This window comes from Poecilia latipinna, unplaced genomic scaffold, assembly GCF_001443285.1.
Source record: "Poecilia latipinna isolate Pla-1442-1.1 unplaced genomic scaffold, P_latipinna-1.0 Scaffold3201, whole genome shotgun sequence".
NCBI lineage: Eukaryota > Metazoa > Chordata > Actinopteri > Cyprinodontiformes > Poeciliidae > Poecilia > Poecilia latipinna.
In genome coordinates, this window is record NW_015115817.1 from 1 (window position 1) to 20,885 (window position 20,885).

Here is a 20,885-nt window from a genome sequence, read left to right on the forward strand (position 1 = left end):
CTTTCTACTGATTATTGGGAATATTGTACATTTTTTTACATGCCATTTTTAATTGATTGTAACCAAACAAGAATTTACTTTCCTTTTCTATAATTTTACTTTCTTTCCATAGATGCCAGCCTCATTCTTACCTGTACAAACGTCTTGGTTGAATAAATACTTTTACATCCTGATCTACTGAGGGCATGGAAAATTTGGGTTTAACTGTTTACTCTGAGAAACTCTGTGGCTTCAAAGTGGAAAATAACACATTGTGTTTTATCAATATTGCAACGGGCCACTTGACCATCAAGTCAACTACAATTTCGGAGGCTACATGACATCAATATAAATCGATTATTGATGTAACATTTTGCAGCCTAGAAACATTCCCAGTCATATACACAATACACAACTTCTAATAGAACGCGAGAGATTTTACCTCAGTGAGAATGCAAATATATCAGGTAAAGAAAATGAAAACAAATGGCTCTATTCTAAAAAACTCCACTTCTGTGCCTCCTGTGCTAACAATCCATTGGCCTTACTCATATGTAAATAAGGACAAAGCTACCTGCTTTTAGTGATCTAACTTGCCTTTAGTCCCGTTGCCAAGTGTCCCGATTACTTTGTCGATGAAGTATCTTTGAGGGCTGCTGCGTCTGAAGAGTGCTTCTCAGAACTCTTGGTGCTCATAAAGTCTTTGCGGTAAAAGCTTCGATAAGCTTTTCTGAGTCGCTCGATGGTTTTTGCTCCTCCGGTTGCCAGCGGCAGGTGGGTCAGCGGTTTTTCTGCCTCGCCCAGGTAGAAACACGCTCTCTCTTGTTTGTTTCAAAATATTTCCTATTAGTTGCGCTCAGTCTCTACATGATGCGGCTCTTGTCCGAGTCCTTTTAGTTAAGAGGGTACAGCTGGTGTTTGCTAATCAGAGTCATGTTGTTTTCCCCCTTAATGAGCCTGGCACCCTAATGCATATGTAACAGAGAAAAATATGCATCGCAGTTTAACTTCAGCCTCAATGAATGCCTTCTATATTAAATAATATCTGTCAGGGATGAATGACAGTCTGCAGCCTGAACACACAATGCACCCAGAGCTTTTATCCATATGCGACTATCTCTTTGTATCTGCTGCAACTCGTCTGAGAAAACGCATATGATTGCATTTATCGTTTCAATAGAAACCATTTTTATCCTAAGCTACTTATAGCGGCTAAAATCCTGTATTTTAGGCCAGTGGTTGCTGTTGTTTCTGGCAGGCACTCAATCAAAATTTGCTATGCCAATATTCAACTTGACTCATAATCATAAAGCCAGTTATTTTCTTTGCAATATCTATTGTTTTGCCATTTCCATTTAGAACCACATAAAATCCAAACCAAGCACAGTAGAAAACCGTTTACCTCCTCCCGCTAGCAACACCCAAACAGAATCACACTTGACCTTAAATAACCCTATGGCCCTCCAGACACAAAATGAAATATGCCCCCTAGTGGCGATAAATACCGGAAAAGCTAAATGGCTCCTACACTACAGCCAAGGTAATCATTGAAACCATTAACTGATTCATCTCAGTTAGAATGTCATTTAGCTCATCTGTAGCTTTGTCCTTAATTTGCCAAGTGAAAAGAATGATATGAGGACATTTTATGCATCGTGGATCAAGACGTCTCTGGTTTCTGGGTTGGGTCAATAGTCATTTCAGTTTATCAGTTTAGCTGATGTCCTTCATGTCAAGAAGACTGACAAAAGTTACATATAACATTTCTTTGTACAAGCAGAACTTGTGCTCCTGCGAAGTATCTGACTTGTTCCGTCCAAATTCAAACAAATCCGACTATAGTTCTTACAAGATCAACATTTACGGAGAAAATTGACTTTGCCAAATCCAATTAAAAAGAAAAAAAGAACAACTGAAGCCCAGTACTGAAAACTTGAGGCAGCTTTAAAGAAGTATGTTGACTTAGATCAAATTTATCAAGATAGATCAGCATTACTACTTGAGAACGCCACGTAAATGAGAGACCATTTCCATATGATTTTTTCTTTTTATACCTGCCTGATGTAAAACTTTAATTTATCAGTTTTAGTCATATGTTCCCTAATCTCTAAAGCTTCTGTCTGTGCTGAGGTGGAAGCTGAACAGAATTCTGAAGCAGACTGCAGTGCAGCACGCAATAAAGTGAAAAATAGATATGGAGGGTCCTTTTGTTGCCCCCGTGCCTCCGTCTCCCAAAAAATAACTTCTGTCTAAGAGATGCTTTGTTTTGAAATGTGATAGTAAAACTCATCCTCTGAGTGCAGATAGAGACTCTGAGCCTTTTTAGGAAGCAGGACCATAAGTAGATTCTCTTCTTACTTCTACATTAGAGGCACATTGGTTGGCTACCGTGGAAGAACCTGAGGAGGAATTTTGGAAGAAAGAGTTTAAAAAGTGTCTTTAAATGTTTTTTTGTTTTTTGTAATCTGTCTTTCTCTGGTTATTCAGGACTCCGGCTATGATTGGCTGCTCCTTTGTGGTCGACCGGGAATACTTTGGAGAGATCGGTCTGCTGGATCCTGGCATGGAGGTGTACGGAGGAGAGAACATCGAGCTGGGCATGCGGGTGAGGGGCTGTGTTATACCACACTGAAAACTGAATACTCTTGTTCCAAACACAGAACAAGAGTATTTATTCCTGTTGGCCGTTGTCACACTTTGTCATATTACAACCAAAAAAATATTTCATTGGGCATCCATATGATTCCAAAATAAAGTATTACATAACTGTGAAGGAGAACTATCTGTGGTTTTAAACACACATTTGAAGCATGTGGTGTGAATTTGAAGGCAATACTTTTTATTCTAAAATTGCTAAATGAAATCAGTCCATGCTACCAGCTGGCAGCAGAACATATGAATATGGATTTGTGTACATTCATCTCATCCAACTACTGCTCTGTGACGGCAAAGTTGTGGAAAAGTTAACAGCAAGATTAGGTTATAATCCAAACATAGATTATAACCTAATCCAAACACAGAACTGTTCAGTCCGTCATCTGAAAATGGCAAGACTGTGGCACAATTGGAAACCTGCCAGTACATGGCAGTGCATGCAACTTAACTTAAGCCGAGGAGACTAGACTGGAGTACGTTATTGTAACAATACGAGAAACGTTCCATGGATGTACTTTTCCAAAGGAGCTGCATGTTATCACAGGGGATTTATAATGCAGCTTGATTTCTGGTGAGAATTTGATTTGTCTTAATTAAAAGGCAGCGTATTAGAAGGGTGGTAAAAGTTTTTCTGAGATTTTCTGCAATAAAAAACAAACTTTTAATTAGATCTTTTTTCTTTCTTTTTTTTTAAGCTGGATGATTTTGTGTCAAATCCCAGCCTCCACAAAAACGCTGTAATTAGAAATCCAATAATTTGTGTCGGTGTAGGGTTGAACGGCTTTTCCGCGACTGTTTGTGAAATTTATTTTCTGACTTTTTAAAAGCACTTTTAATGGAGTTTTGAATGTTTCTCTGCCTAAGGGATGAAGCTTAGCATACAAAACCCAAGGGGTGCCAAAGGAAGCTATGATGACACATTTAAGTTCCTTTAGTTGGGAGTAGAAGGGGGAAAAAATCCCCATAATGCAAATCTTCAACCAACCCATAGAGCTCTAAAGCTGGTATAGGGAAAAAAAAATGCAAATCTCCTTTTTTTCGCTGCTACTTTGAGTTGAATTTAACGCTTCATGTGAGCGGGTGGCATGCTGAAGAATTGGTTAGCTTTTAAATTCAGAAAATGTTTCTCTCCAGCCAAGTGGAACCTCTCTGAATCCGGACGCCCTCCTTGGGATTATTGGAGAGAGGAACGCTCGAAAGATCCAACTCCTCATTTTACGTCGACTCCCCTACGCCCGTTTCAGAATCTCGAGATGGCTTTAATGACACATCTCAGGTGCTTGGTGCTTTACTAAAAAAAAAAAAAAAAAAAAAAAAAAAAGCACTTGAACTGAGGTTGGAGAATGGATCTTGGGTTACAAATTGCTGCAGTGCTTTATTGGAGCCAGAGACATTTATGGTTGTTGATGACCATTTCAAAGCCTCCCATTATACCCCACTGAGTAGCTTTCCTTCTATATAAATAGCATGTTTTTGCTGCCAGCTGCAGTAATGATACAGTCATCTGGCCTCTCGTGTTTCTAGCTGATCGTTGTACTGCCGTTATCGTAGAGTGATAACTCAGCAGTTTCTGTTGTGTCTCAGCCTCCCCCGGGGTTAGGCACTGTTTTGTCATTCCGGGAAGCCGCTTGGGCACCTCAGGAAACCACACTGCTGTGTCAGATGAGGTTTGTGGGCAAGATCCATTCAGCTACAGGAGCTGAAAAAAAAAAAAAAACCTTAAAATGGACCCACATTTTTACACCTTTAAGGAAAAACACCACTTCATCCTGCAGATGATGTGTTGAGACTGTCTGACATACATTGATATGATCAATTAGATGTATGGCGATACATGTTAAATAACGCTCTTTAAAACAAATTATCCTTGGTTTGTTTGCTTGAAATTCATTAAACTTTTGAAATGATCCATGGTTATTGAATGGTGGGTTATAACCTACTGTACTGGGTGTTAAACTTATAATATTTTATTCTAAGAAGTAGATTGCATGTTTTAGACCTTGAATTAGTCAGTAGCTTTGGTCACACAGGTAACATTTGTTCTTAACCCTCAGAGAGAGTAGAGTAGGTGGGTAGAGTAATTGTCTTGCAGTTGGAAAGTTGCTGGCTCGAATCCGGCTTCCTCCTGTTGCACATCGCTGTGCCTCTGGGCAAGACGCTTAACCCCGCGCTGCCTACCGATCTCTGCATTGGTGTTTAAACGTGTGTGCTTTGGTGAGTGCGACTGGGTGGGTGTGGCTGTAATATAAAGCGGATTAAGTGGTCAAAATTACAGGAAGAAGAGACAAAACCAACCAACCAGATCAGAACCAAAAGAAACGCTTGTACAGGATTGGTTTGTGACAAAACAAAATGGTTGCCCTGTGAGCGGACCTGAGAAGACGGGGCAGTTAGGAATACAGGTCAAGAGGCCCAGTCTGACTTATTGAGGGGTGTTTCATTACTTTGATAACTCAAAAGTTAATCCCTTTTGTCTCTTTCAAAGCTTTCCTTTTGAGCTACGTCATATATGTAGAATTCGAGAGAGTTCATCCTTAAAATATATATGATTAAGCGTCCTTTGTGACTAGTTTCAATATAAATCCCTTTCATGCATGAATTATGATCCTTTGTGTCAGGATTTTTTCACTTTTTTTTTATTTTCTTAAGGCATAAAAAAACCTAAAAATAAATTTTGTAAAAAAAAAAAATGTTTTTTTTTTTTTTTTTTTCGGGGATCAATTGTAATTTTCTCCAAAAACAAAGTTATTATTTGAAAAATACATCAGTAGTATTGTTCTTTAGAGGTTATCTTATGTCACGATATTTTTTTTACTTGCAGGAGTCGTCTACAGCAGAAGGAGGGACCGGGTCAGTAGCTGTGCTTTTTTGTCTGTCGGCCATATGGGATTTAACTAAAATAATTTCTGCACCTGAAGGCCAGTAGTTGATAGTGTATTTTATGATGCATTAGTGTCCACTTCAGTGGTCTGTGAGCATTTATAACATAAAAATCCACAACAAGCACAAGAAAATGACTTTTAGACAGCTGTCCATACATAGTGTGCGAACATAGGGAGTCGCATACATATTTTCTGATAAATAAATTTTATTTTATTTCTACTCAAATCATGCGACGGCCTAGCTGATTAAAACAAATTCACCCTTCATATTGACTTTCGATGGATGCAAGACTGATATGATTTCAGTATCTGAATATAATCAAGACGCCTGATAAATCGCTACACTGGGTTCAGCTCTCTCCCACACTAAGCTGCTTAGTGACTCAAATTTCTCACCGTTTTACACTTGCTCAGGCGTTGTGGTTCATGAAATGAAGAAAACATCCCGCACTGCCTGGAAACACAATTAATTCCCTCACTCCTCTTTCTTTTTGACCCATCTGTAAAAAAAAAAAAAATGCCATTGAGTTCATGCCTAAGCTTGAATAGGTCTACGATGAACAACCAGCTTGACTCATTTGCAATATACAGCCACTAATGGAACGGAGTCAGGCGACTGCCGGGTGGACCACAATTACTCCTCCCGGGCTGTTCGTCAAAATGAGCTGAGCGGGTTGCCAGTTGGGGAGAGGCTTGATTGACAAGGACATGTTTAGCAATTAGCCAGAGCAGCCCACAATACTGGAGTATCAATGACTGCAGCGAACTGACAAAAGGCAGGGTTCGTCCGGGGGAAGGTTACTTGCATGTTTACTTGCGGGCCGCCAACTCGGCGTGGATGAAAAAGGCTTTAAGGGAGCAGCGAACTACTTCCCTCAAGTTGGGAAGCAAGGACGTGCAGAAATGTGATTATGCAGCACACGGTTACGAGGGTGCCACTCTTTTCGAGTGGAATGTGATAGAATAAAGTTAATGGCAGAAAAAATTAATTAAACATCTCATTCGAGTTTCCGGTGTGCTGAGGTGTGAAATAACTTTCGGGGGCCAGGACTTGTAAATGATCAGAAGCTGGAATAAATCTGCAGAAACAAAGAAAACTGGCAAGATGCTCGAAAATTATGTACGGAAATTATTTAAATCAATGCGGAGGAGCTTTTTCTGTTTTCATTCCTACTGTCCATAATTAGAAAGTTTGTAGCACTTTCTATTCAGACGCCTTAAACTTTTTCTGCTTTGTTCACGTTACAACCACACACTGAAATATATTTTGTTGTGAAGGTGGATCCGTTCTGGGAAAAGCTTCTTTCCAAGTCCTGACAGCTGTGTTTTGGTAGGTGGCTGTGTGAAAGTTCGACTGCTTTTCAAAAGGGACAGTATTATGAAAAATCAACATTTCTGAGCTGTTCATCACCTTGTAATGTTATTCTTTCATCAGAAACACAGCTGGAGTGTTGCCTTGATTCTTCCATGCATGTCTGAGGAATCCTTTAATCTCCCGTGGCAACGAGATGCTGTTGCTCCTTGGGGCTGCAGTTTCCAAGCTTCTGTACTTCTAAATCGCAGAGCAGCCCTCACCTGTGACTCCGGTGCTCAGCTCCTTCAGACTAGCCAGGAGCAATTAGCAAACAGCTGGTGGGACTGTGCATCGGCTGCACTCATTATTACGAGCTACTTCTCAGCGAAACACTGGTGAAAACGTTGTTAAAGGGTTAACAGAGGACCCATGTTGTGATGACTTCCTGAAGACGGAGTTTCAGAAAGAGAAAAAGCTTTTAAAGAGACAGAGACCCAATTTCAAGATCCTAATTTCAAGCACAATCAAATTTATTTTGATTGTGCTATAAAATAGCACTATTAAATCACTTTATGCATATGTTAGGCTATTTCCATTTTTGGATAATACATTGAACAATGATCTGTGAGATGTTCAGAGTTTGAAATAATTTTTTTACAACCCTGTCCTGCTTTAGTTTCTGTTCTTTGTATTTATACTTGGTGTTTTTTGGTCCGATGCTGTTTGTTCTTTGATGTTTCTCCTTCTAATTAAAAAATATATATACTGGATTGAGCCTGAAAATGAAGGTGGAGTCTACCTACTAATTGGTTGACTTCTAGAGGCAGTTGATTGTGCTATTAATTCAGGGGTGTCAGAGTAAAAGAGGCTGTAGTACATATGTATGACACTCTTTACAAGTTTTTCTTTGCCAGTTTTTTTTTGGAGAAACGTGTCTGGTGTGTAAAGTTTGTGGTTGAGAGCAATGTGGGCACCTTATAGGTGCTGAAGGCATTTTACTTGATGAACACCTGACGCAGCCAAACACAACATTCTTTCTGTCTCCATAACCAACATCGTGTTGGATACACTTGCAAACAATTGTAAACGACTCGTCTGAACTTGGTGCTCACCTACCGCTCCATGTGTAAGCAGAGAAAAATGATCTTGAGCAGAAATGATGAATTCTACCAGAAGCGTCCGTATGAGTTTACTGTGTGATGAATCTCACACCCCTCCTGCTCTGCTGAGCGCCGCACTTACCGCGCATCTCAGGAGACGAGCGTTTTGCTTTTTGTTTGTTAAAATGTACAATACAGTCACAACTCTCATCTGCAAACATTATGTCACACATAAAAATCAACTGAAGACAAGCAGCTGATTCAGAATATGAGGTTGTGTAATCACTGCACATTTTAACATCACTTGCTTTTCTTTTGTGACATAAATGCTCTACAGAGAATTGGGAAATCTCCAGAGAAGCAGAAAAGCTGGCAATGTGCTGTTCACTTCAGAATATGTTGTGAATACGTCTTTAAATTAGTGCACTTTAAAAGAATCAAAAGCGAAGCATGTTTTATTTAAGTCCATTAACATTTTGCAATCTAATTGTGCCTGAGTTCATTTTGCCAGACTGAACATAATGGTAGTTATGAAATGACAGTTGGTAAAATGTTGTCCAGCTCTGGACATCAGTAATTGCGTCCCATGTTCAGCCATTAGATAGTGGGCGACGCTTGATAGGAGAACACTGTTTTGACAGTAAGACGTGTTCAGCAGGATGGTAAGCCATCTGCCTCGGCCATCTGGGAGGTGAGGGACAGGAAAGAGAAATGGGCCCACAGGAAAGCACCACACCAGGGACGCCTGCAACGGGGTAGAAAAGAAAATGCAGGGGGAAAAAATGTGTTATTTACTCCAGTATCGAAGTATATGTAGCATAGAATAAGGAAAATAGTGGGAGATGTGGTTATCAGAAGACAATCTGATCTTCCTCTGCACTCTAAAACTGCTGCGTCATGGTTTCTTACAGTGCTGTGTCAGTTGCTGCAGCTCAAAAACACTACGTGGGTCTAAAAACGGAGAAAAAAGAGAGAGCATTTTGTAGAATCAGTGCAATAGGGTTGATGCTTATGATGCACAACCATTTTGGCTGAATGGTGTGAATTTGAGTCTGCTGCTGTGTTACGGGAGAGTAAGGCTACTTTTGCCATTACTTGATAGTGTATTCTTTTCTCTCCATATTAATATTTAACTGATCATTTGAATGTGAAAATGCAATGATTTAAGCAGTCTATGAGCAGCAACAAAGTCCAAATTAATCAGAAAATAGGTCAAGCTGCCTTCTGTTGGACCCACTCCAAGTATTTAACATTCTGACATGAGTGAATCTACGTTGGTTGAATGAGATTATTAAAGTTTTCAATATCATTCAGATTTAGATTTAAAAAGATTTGTATGGAATAATATGACTGATCAATGCTAAAAAAAGAAGTATTGTATTTAAAAAATACATCCGTTTCTGTTTCCTTTAAATGTAAAAAAATATATATTTCTACATACATCCTGTTAAAAATCATGCATACCCTTCAATGGAAAAGTATTTTGTCTGATTACAGTCAGTAATTACAGAATTCAGTTACTGATCATGTTCCAATTCTTCCAACGATATATCTTTTAATAATCTATGATGAAGAGTTCCAAGTCTTTGATGTTGGAGGACTTCCTTGCCTTTGACCTAATCTTTAGCTCCATCAACTGATTCCTTATCAGTTTCAAGTCAGGACTCTGACTGGGTGCACTCTAGAATATTATTACTTCCAGACTGGAAAAAAAAAAAAAAAAAACAGGATGGTAAAATGAAAAGATTACTTTAGATATTGCTTGTGTAAATTTCAGAGCAGCTGCATGTACTCTCTCAAATGTGATCAACGTTGCCATAAAATCGTTGATCACTGCAGCACCCCGACTTAGCAGGAGTTAAAACTGTGTTTGCTTCAGTGAAGTGTTATTTACTTAAAGCTATGATTTGTGCTGCATCAAATCCCACCACAGGAGAGTTGGTTCCACAGGAGTGGAAACATGCATGTTACATTTGCCCACGGTGTGTTGCGCTAAAAGTATTCAGGTATCTGCTTCACTTATCTTCAACATCATGAGCTGTCCAGGATTTTCCATCCTTTGATGCTGTTATCTATACAGAGCAAAGGAAAACTCCCCAACTCTGTTCACTGGGCCACAAAACATGTTTGTGGTCAAATGTCACAAAGTATTATGGAACAAAACTGGTGCCAAAACAGAGTTCAAGCTTACTAGAGCAGACCTTCACATTTCATAACATTCAAAAATCTCCCTCAATATGGTAAACACGGAGATGTTACAGAGACACACTGTTTATGTGAAGCCTTTTTGTCATCCTTATTCATTACTGAATAGGCTAGATAACAGCTGGTTTAAAATGATCAGCTGTCACCTTGTAAATTACCTAAAAACATGAATAAATCAATCTAAAAATGCAAACGAATGTTGTTTAAAACATGAAACGGTGCAGAAAGTAGCACTACGGAAATCTAATAATGGAGCTAATTTTAGGCAAAACAAACGTGCTCTATAAAGCAAATAACTGAAGAGTTTTGATCTCGAGTAAAACAAACTGTGCTGCTTCTTGAACATTTTAAAAGTGAATATTTCTTCTTTTATTATTTATTCTCAGTCATGAGATCAGTGTGCCAGAGATTATACAATCCAGCTACTCTACACTCTAAATAAGACTATCTAAAGCAATTTATGTTTCGTTATATGTGTACAATGATAGTTTTTACCTTTCTAGATATAACCGTGTGAATTTCCTGCTCCCTTTGATGAATACAATTTCAAAAATGAGCAAATTCTTGTCGTCAAAACAAGAATAAAAACGTTATCTAGGGAAGATTAAAAATGTTAATTAAAATTTAATACAATTCTGAACATTGTCGGAAGAACCCACAGGGAAGCTGTGCAGCAGATTGTTTCTTTATCAAGCCCCAGTTATTCTCCCTGAACCTGATTTAATGCCGTTCGTACTTTTGGAAGCCTTCGTTTCGTGCATTGCAACTTCCCACAAGAAGGCTGCCACGTTGGTGCCAGAAGGCTAATAAGTGAAGTCTAGATGAGTTTACCAAAACAATCTGCTCAGAAGCTCACTTAGCCAGCAGGAAGCCATCCAAAGTACTTCATGATGTCTGTCTCATTTCACAGCAGCCCAATCAATCAGTCCAGGAAACGAAGTGTGATCTCACCGGGCGGCTCGCTTCTCCTCATGACATATAATAAACTCACATTGGACTGCTTTCCTAGTTAATGAACCGAAAAATGATTTATTTATTTATTTATATATATTTTTTCCCCTTCCTTTAAAACCTTGTCTTTATTTCCACCTGGACGGGGCCCAGAGGCATCTGGTCATAATCTGCCCGCAGTGGAGAAAGTAGAGCTAATTAAAGTCTGGCGGGAGCAGCGGTTCTACGGGATCGGGACATAATTACACTTCACTTAACTTGGAGCCCTATACGTCTCAAGTAGTTATTAAAAAGTGATGACAGCTGACACTTCATTATTTTTATTATGTTTGGTTTTGGCTTGACTTTACATATATTCTTTGTCAAACAAATTAAACGGGAAATCTTCCACTCTGCAAATTACGTTTTTACCAACCAGCTAATTTCAGGAGTGAAAACTCTTGCCTCCCTGCCAGTTGATTACAGCTGTTTTGGCATGAATAATATTTAGACGTAATTTTGGGCTGCATCCACATTTTAATTGGGACGACTTGAAATAAATATGTGGGTCTTTTTGGTTTCAAGATGCAATATGTTGTGTTTTTCTCTGAAATTACATAATTCTCGGAAATTGCTTCAAGTAGAAATTCATCTAATCTTTAAACAGTTAGGCAGTCATGCAAAAATGCAATAAATTATTTTTGTTAAATCCAATATGGCCAACAGACAAAAAAAAAGCACGCCAACTGACCCTGTCCCTCCTTCTACTGTAAACGGTAAAAAAAATATTGTGCCATCAGATAACCCATAAAGAACAAAACTACTGATGTATTTTTCAAATAACAACTTTGTATTTGGGGAAAATTACAATTGATCACCTAAAAAAAATAAAAAAAATGTGCTTTACTAATTTTTTTTCCTACCTTTTTTTAAGACTTAAGAAAAAAAAATTGAAAAAAATCCTGACACAAAGGATCATAATTCATGCAAGAAAGGGTTAAAGGCACAGTATTATGTACTTTCCAGGCACATAGTGCAATTTTATAGCACAATCAAGTAACTATGTTACCTCCAGTTGTCTATGTTAAATATTGCTTCAAAGAAATTTTGACTTCTTGATTTAACGCCTTAAGTTCAGTAGCTTAGAACCTGCAGCCCCCGAGGAGGAGCTTCATCGTTGAAGGCGGGGCTAGGTCCACCAAGGTGTTTTGCACAGCTGAATGGCTGCCACCGGAGAATAAAGGATTTCTCAAACACTCCAGGTATGTCTTTGATGAGAGATTAACATCCTAATATGATGTGAAGCTCAAAAACGTCGACTTCACAAAGCACTGCCCCTTTAATAACACAACCATAGGTGAACAAAGTACGACTACGCTGATCCTCATCCAGGAAGGCAAAGAAAACTTACCTCGGTTTCATCTGGTGTGAATCTAATACCGTTTCAGAAAAAGAGCATCACGGTGACAGTCAATCATGCTGGTAGTCTAATGGCCTGCTCTCTCGCAGACGATCCAGAAGGAAGCTTTTTGGCCATCAATTTACGACCCTAAGCTGGAGTCCACTTGGATCATGCAGCCAAATGTCACAAACAAGTCTGAATATAAATGGTGATAGAAAAAAAAAGTTTTGGAACAGCATCAATGTCCTGTCTTTGGTTACAACATAAATCGGTTCGAGGTGCTGTCACTTTAGCTTAGCAGAAAAGCCTCTGCCCAGTTATTACCAATGTTTGTGGCAGCAACCAATGTTTAAGTTGAGCAGTGATTACTTTTTAGCTTGGTCTCATAAGTAAAACAATCTTTAAGATTTTGTATTTACTTCAGTTATCTTTGTCTGGCATTAAAGATGGATGATCTGAAACATCTTGGGTAAGGAGACAGTTCCTTTTTTCGTAGCGCGGCACTGCCCAACCCTAACGAGAATTTTATTTTCCATTTAAATGACCTGCATTACGATTTTCCAGAGCTGAAATTTTCAACAGTTAATTAAGCTAAACATCGCCGACCCAGTGAGCATTCTCTGCATCCTAATTACTTCTCAGAGAGAGATTCTCCCAGGCTTAAGTAACCTAAAAACTCACGAGTACCTGAAAAAGAGTGTAATGCCGAGATTTGATCTTGTCCAGGTCAGTGTGTGTGTAGCTGTAGAACGAAAAGTCACACATCAGTCACAGCTGTCTAAAGTGCAAAGATGGAGAGTGAGGGGGGGGAAAAGTAATCTCTCTCTAAAAAATAAATAAATAAAATGACTAGAATGAGCTGCGGCGGTAAAGCAGAATCTAACCGTCAGATGGCATCGTGGACAATACATGTGAAAATCAATCAACATCTGCTCTGACAACCCTGCAGCAAACAAATAAATCCCTGTAGCAAATGCAGACACAGCGAGGAAAAACAACAAATGAACAATGGGTTTTGAGCAATCAGCGACAAGGGACCACATGTGGAACAAGAATAAGCAGCAAAATGAAAACGAACGCACGGGGAATAAAGCCTTCAAATAAATGAAGGAGAAAACGCACTCAACAGAAGTTTTTCTTTTTCTTTCTCTCTTTCTTGCTTTCTTTGTTCTTCCTTTTTTCCTTCCAGCAGCATTTATTATTTAGAGATTTGAAGGTTAAAAAAAATGCACCTAACTGATTAGGTGACTCAGGATTATTGATTGTTACGGCCAGTCTATGGGTGGCCAGGTCGCAACATGAAGGATCCATCCTCCTCTGATCTCAGCAACCGACATGCACAAAATTGAATAGTTGATAATTATTTATTTTAAAAATGATGTATTTTTGATAAAGATGTTGCAATCGGAGTACTTGGCTTCAGAGCGAGCAATAAACGAAAACAACAAACAAAAGGAAACTATCTAAATAGTAACAGAAACTTACCTAATTGAAAGTAAATAAACCAAAGGACAAAAACTGACCTTCCTAACTAAGAAAAACATGAGAAAATTAAGAAAACATAAACGGCAGCTCACTCCTACCCTCCAGAACTCTGACAACAGATGAACAAAAGAAAGAGGTGGAGATGAGTAGAGGATGGAACACAGGAAGTCTGCTTCAGCAGCCTTTATATTCGTCACCTCCGGGAAGCAGCCAATTAGACCTTTCTGTCGTCTTCTGGAAAGCCAATCAGGGACGGGTACCTGCACATTCATGTTTGTATAATTAACCTTACGACACCAGTCGTAACATTGATGCTTTCTTTCTATACCTTTGCAGTGCCATACTGTCCCATCAGATTTCCATGTCATACTTCCATTGTTCCTTCACAAACCATGTAGCTACACATCCCTTTATTTCTCCGAGTAAAGTACTGATGTATTATTCAGGGTGGGCCATAAGTTTCCATACATAGAAAAAGTAAACATTTTACATTGGACAACTGTTTTACACAGATGCATCAACTGTGTAGTCACTGCACGTCTTGGACCATTTCGTGGTTGATCTGCAACATTTCCACTTTTCTGAAACTTACAAATAAGTTTTGCCACAGCGTCATGTGTGTGACGCTCGTTCCATGTTTTCTGTTAAAGTTTTGCGCAACCATGTAACTGCTTCCTGATCCAGCCACCAGTATAATTTCAATTCTTTGGTCTTTTGTGAAACGCGTCTTCTTGGGTATCTGAAATACAAAGAAATATACGGTTTTCATTCTCCTATGTATGGAAACTTATGGCCCACCCTGTAGAAACGCTCACAGCAATGGCTGCATCATGTTATATCATATACTACTAAAATGATTTGATGTTAGTTATCATTCCCATTTTACAGCAACCTTCTGCTGGTAGATATTTTTTTTTTTTTGAGTCACAAAACCACATCTTCTCACAGTAAATTATTGGAAATCACATAAAATCTCTGGTCGTAAAAAGCTTGTATTAACAGCTTCCAGGCAGGTTTGAATTGACACATTGGTCGATGCAAAACAAAAAAGCTCCTTTTTATTTCCAGAAGCCCAAGAACGAAAACACAAAAGCTGCAAGTTGTAGTGTGGGTATTATTTTACAACATTCCAACATTGATCGTACATTAAGGCATTTTATCAGCGAGGTTCATGACCGGTGAGGCACCGGCTGGAGTCAGATGGATCAATATATGAAATCCAAAATAAAAGCTAATATTTCAGTGTTGACCTTAATTTAGTTATTTAAAAACCTTTTAGCTATGTTTCAATCCCTTTCGTACTGTTCTGATATGATGGCAAGAAGAAAAAACATTATTTGATTGAGATTTTGAAATGCTGAGTTAACATCACTCACTCTCTCTTTCTCTCTTCTTTATTCAAATTGAAAATTGCATAGGATCTAACATCTGACATTTGATTGCCTGTCCTTCTTCATAAATATCATCACTTGATTGTAAGAAAAAAAACATGTCCTTCCTGTATTTTTTTCCTAATATTTTTGAGGTTTTTATAATGTGTAGTGGAGCGTCTGTTGCTCTGCTCCCTCACAGCGACGCCTGGTACTTCCTGCCTCACCCTGTGCATTTTCACTGCACATTTAGGGCCAATCAGACAGACTGAATATGTTACACACACTCATTAACTATATTAGATGTCGACATGTGCACTTGCACGTGTATATTTTCAGCTTAAAGAGAGAGAGCAAAGGACGTGTGTCACTTTTGTTTAAGGCAGACAGACTGTTTGAGGCAGCGCCAGTAGAGGTGAGGAACAGCACTGCATGTTTATCGTGTATTTGAACAAGCAATGTATAAATCCAGCGATTTTGACCATGAAAACATGTTAGTTCTTGCACAACTCCTTTAGTCTCTCTCTTTTTTTTTCTTTTTTTTTTTTTTTCAAATAACCTCCCTACTCTCCAGGACAACCAATAATATGTTTATAAAAATTCCAGCGCTGTTGCTAAGATGTGCTCTGTTTCAGGTGGCGAAGTGACAGCCGCTGTTTTGAAACAGTTTGTAGATGTAGTCGGACGACACCTTCAGATTATTCTGAACAGCTGCTGCATTGATACAATTATAGAACAGGAAATTTTAAGCACAACTGATTAACCTCTGTAGAAACAGAGCCGAATCCCTCCAGGTGTGTGTTGTTGTTTTTTTTGTTGTTGTTGTTAAAGCAGAGAGACTGTACATGTGGAGGGGGGGGTTAATCTCTTAGTCACAATATGCATCAATTTATGTATCAATCCAGCAAGAAAGTTTCCTTATTTTCTTGATGCACTTTTAGTTTTTCCTTTTTTTTAACTCAAGATAGTAAAAAATGTAAAGTTCTCAGATTGTAAACATGATTGTTGTGCTGAAGCAGCTCTGAAGTTCAGTGAAAGTGCAGTCTATTAAAAAAAAAAAAAACGCTCTACTCTGCTCTCATATATTGCTTCTCACTGTGTCTGTGGGTAAATATTGGAAGGAATTTCAAAGATTTCCCCATCAAATGCAGAGATTTCTACTATAAAAGGAAAAGAGTTTATGCCAAACATTTTTGCTTGCCTCTAAAATCCAGTTCTATTTGTGTGCGCAGGGCGGCTAGATTTATCCTGTTCCCCTGGAGGCAGCGTTAGGGGGCGTTGTTGTTATTGTTGTTGTTGTTGTTTTCTCTCAACTGTCTGCAAGAATCTTACGTGGTTCGGAAGCAGGTCAAAACAGGACGCATGTCCTCATAATCTTCATGGCGTCAGGAAAAGCTACTGCTATCTCAAATCACAAAACATAACAAAATCTTTCCAATTAATTTTGTTTTCTTTCTTTGCCATACGTGGGAACATTCAGACACCGCAGACTACTGCTGCGACCAGACAAAGGCAGAGTGACTCTCAGTCATGTTTGAATCAGACGTTTCCAGCGGGCTGCAGTGAAAGCAGTCACCTTGAAAAGGACAAGAGTGTCGTTATGAGTGGCAGCCATCTGTGTAAAAAGGAGCCGTTCTGGCACTTTCTAAATCAACGCTGCGCCTGTGTCCGTCAAACTGCAAATGACGGTGGGCGCTCACCATAGGCGAGCCCTTTCCAACAAGCGCGGTCGTTTCGTGGAGGCGGAGCCCCGGAGGGACCCTGAGTTTACAATTTAGCAAATGGATAATGATAAATGTGGAGGATTACTGGAAGACTTCCATAATGTGGGATGTTGGATAAAGCAGGGTACCCTATATCAATCCGTCTGGTTCCCAACATTTCTCATTTCAGAAATGAAATGCGTCTGTGATTTATAGATAGATGGAAGAGTGCTTTTGTCGGTCTTGGCTTTGATTTAGTTTGAAACGTCGTGCATTAGAATCAGATTTTATGAACATTTATTGCTACCAGTGGTAAAGATGTGTGAAAAGCCTTACAATTATTGCTGTCCTATAATTTTTCATGGGAAAAAGAAAAAATTATATTAGATAAATAATCCAATGTTAAAAGTCACTTGTGAGGCAATTATTGATAATGTACTTCCTCAGTCTAGCTCCTAGATTTTCTTTTATGCTCTAATATCTGCAGGTTTAGGTCTACAGGCTCCGATAGAATATCACTGTCTTGATTTAGGCAAATGTTTTGGATCACTATCCTGCATTGACCCACATTGATGTCATCACATTTACATTTAATGTGTAAAGTCTCTCATTTCAATGACTTCACGATGCTCTGCACAGTAATGAGGTTTCCTGGGATCTTTGGAAGAAAATATGTTCACAGCATCACAGATGTTTCACCTTTTTTCACAGTTGGCATGAGGTGCTGCTCTGTGTTAGTTTCACGCCAAACCCACCTGGACTGTTTGCTGCCAAAAAGACTGTTAGTTTCATCTGGTTAAAGTACACGGTTCCAGTTAAAATACATTTTGACATTTGTGATGGTAGGACAGAAAACCAACTGGCATGTTGTTAGAATCCGAAAATTGTTTTGGCGATCTGGTGACCCCAACATGGCAGTTTCTGCTGCAGCTGAACAATAAGCGTTGTATTTATTTTAACTGTCTTTATTGGTTTGTGGTGTCGAGATAGTAGCCAGTGACAAAAAGAAACAGATATTTGAGCCACAGCTTATTTATACCCTTTAGGAAACGAAAGTCATTAACTGCGTTTCCACTGGTCTTAAAATTGCGCAGATTTCAATTACGATTGAATTAAATTAAATCAATGTAAACTCTGCAATTTAAAAAAAAAACTCATGTTTTTCTATAAAAAGGTTTTTGCGCTACAATGAGGTGGTGTTTCAACTGTATCAAAATTAGTGTATTTCAGAAGAAAATGCAGTAGAAACACTTTTTTTTCACATCATGCAAGTCATGCGATCAACAACCGGATGTCACTGCTGGAGTAGAAGAAAAAGACGATGGCGTGGAGTGGTAGGAGTGTGAGGACGTGGCATGTTTTTCAATCAATAAACATAAACGTGTCATTTTCATTGCGTTTCTTATTGAATGGAAACGCCATAATTGTGAAATTGTGTCTTTTTTTTTTACATTAGTGGCATTTTGGCAACATTTTGCACACATTTGAAATGGAAACCCAGATATTGATCACTATCTACGTGTCACCAGAAACCTGGACCAACTTAACCTGGACAAAGTATAAAATTACATTCATGTACCTTCATTTTAATTGAAATATTTCAATATCTGATTTCTCTTATGATTTCTTCAAAATGATTAATTACACTAAAAAAACAAAATTTTAAATTGAGCTAATCTTGCTGCAATAAAAGTTTCATTGATACAATTTTTTTTTTACACATCCTCATCCAAGCAGCCACCAATAAACGTGTGCCACCTGTATATCTGGAATCCATTCGAATCGCCTGTGACGTCTCCGGCACAGGACTGATTTCCTCTTTTGCCACAGTTCCAGACTTGCAACACGGAAGTATTCTTCTTAGTTCTCTTCGTCAATAAAGTGTACATGACGTTAACTACAGCGCTGAATATCGCTCGCCTGTTTGTCTCTTTCAATGCCTGCATTATTTAGCGGCTGAATCAATCTGCCGGCCTCTAATGGACTCGGCGTTGCTTACTCAGACGCTCGCTTTGCTGTATGTACCAACATGAATCTGTGTCCAGGAGGAGGGACAAATGAAAATAGATGTAGCTGTAAAGGAGCGGGATCAGGTTTTGTTTGAGGAATTACTGCGGCTGCCGGCAGGACTTACTGCAAGCATATGGCGAGGCGGAGCAGCTCCGCATATGCTTTTGTTGTGCGGCGGAATTTGTTTTGGGGTTTTATTCAATCCGCTAACATTGTCAACCGTGCATTAATGAGCGCAGTGCATGCATAATTCACAAATTATATTGTCTTGCTGTCTGTTCGAGGCTTGCTGATCCAAGCGATATGCATGAATTATACTACGTCGGATTCCGTGTTTGGGAAGCGTGTTTTATGCATTTCTGCATTACAATGACATACGACCTCTATCGGGAAACAAATGGAGTCTGAAGCGAACGTCTCAGAGTGTGGCGCCGTGGTGCAAGGCCAAATGAACGCCAAATTCCTAAAATAATGGCCTAAGTCTTTTTTATTTTTTATTTATTTTATTTATTTTTTTTATTGCCAAAATCTTTTAGGGCAAAAAAAAATTACTTGGGTCATTATTTTAGGAAGGTGCCAGTATGTAATTAGACATATTCCTTTAATGCAAACTTATTTTTAATGTGACTATAGAAACGTCCTCCTTATCTTGAAGACATAATTTCAAGGCAGTAGATAAAGATGTTCAATAAATCTGTTGAAGACAACTGAATTATTGACAAATCTCTTTCAGAAGGCAACTAAGAACAAACACTCCAGAAGCAGCCTCGCCTGCTTCACTTACCTCCTGAGCATCAGAAAGGCTGTTCACATCGTCGACTCTTTCGGATGTCAGAAACTTTGGCTGAAAACTTGAAGTGTTCTGACAGCGCCCAAGTATTTGAAGAGCACCAGCTTGCAGTGGTTTAGCTGCACTAGCAGACTGTAAGGCATATCAAAGGCGAAGGGCAGCAACGAGGTGGAATTAGCTTTTGACAGGCACAGTTAAAAGGGCCTCTGTATCCATCACTCTTTTCTCCCCACTCCCACTATAGACGTATGAACAGGAAAATAGGGGGGAAAAATGTGCGATACGGAGTGATGGATCATGCGGATTTCTTCTTATCCCGCCGCACAAAAGAGCGCAGTGGAGGGGGCGGGGTGGAGGCTCTGATCCAGAACGCTCTCTGATGATGCATCACTCATCTTCACATCAGATTTTAGAGGACGGAAGAGGTTGAGGCGAGTGTGCTGGCATTTCGGCTCAGAGAGTTATCTAACACTATTTATTTTTCTTTTTTTGTGGCAAGCCTACAGCTATTCATCAGCAAACAGATGCTCAGTGTCCGATGAGGAGACTGTGTCCACTCTCTCCGGTGGGCGTTCTGAAACCATAACTTAAAAAGCTGACCCCCTTCATGTTACAGTAACACAGAGCGTGGTCTCCATGACCGATACAAGCTGTCTTATTCACAGGACGTCTACAACAGGAAGGAATGGCACCACTGCACTCTGACTGTAACGCATTAAATAGGTTTTTCTCACCTATTGCACAACAGTACAGTGTCTTTAAGACCTTTCCTTTTAATCTGTGGAGTTGTCTTATAGATCTGGTAGGTTTCTGTACCTCTGACATCGTGTTTAAGTCTTGATGTGGGGGAACAAACACCTTCAGTACGTGACATCCTGAGAGAAAGCAGGTGCTGTACTGGAGTACGTTACAGAAGTTGTACTGTTGTGCTTCTTTCGTCCACCTTGTCCTTTTACGTTTTCCTCACCATATTTGAGGTAAGAATGTTTTATTGATCGCATCCCAAGAGCATTTTTCCTATGAGAGGTGACAAGTTCTTTCATTTTTACCACCCTATGTGCAAGTTGGAGATGTTCATCA

The 20,885-nt window shown here is 39.2% G+C and overlaps 1 protein-coding gene across 1 annotated transcript in view; it reads left to right on the forward strand.

The window, feature by feature from the left end:
- The first annotated feature begins 2,438 nt into the window (after positions 1 to 2,438).
- Positions 2,439 to 20,885, forward strand: part of LOC106940379 (polypeptide N-acetylgalactosaminyltransferase 9-like) — a 38,384-nt gene continuing 19,937 nt past the window's right edge. Inside the window, exon 1 of the mRNA XM_015023110.1 lies at positions 2,439 to 2,584. Within this exon, the coding sequence (XP_014878596.1) occupies positions 2,477 to 2,584 (108 nt within the window). The 5' untranslated portion in view covers positions 2,439 to 2,476. The remainder of the gene's footprint in view (positions 2,585 to 20,885) is intronic.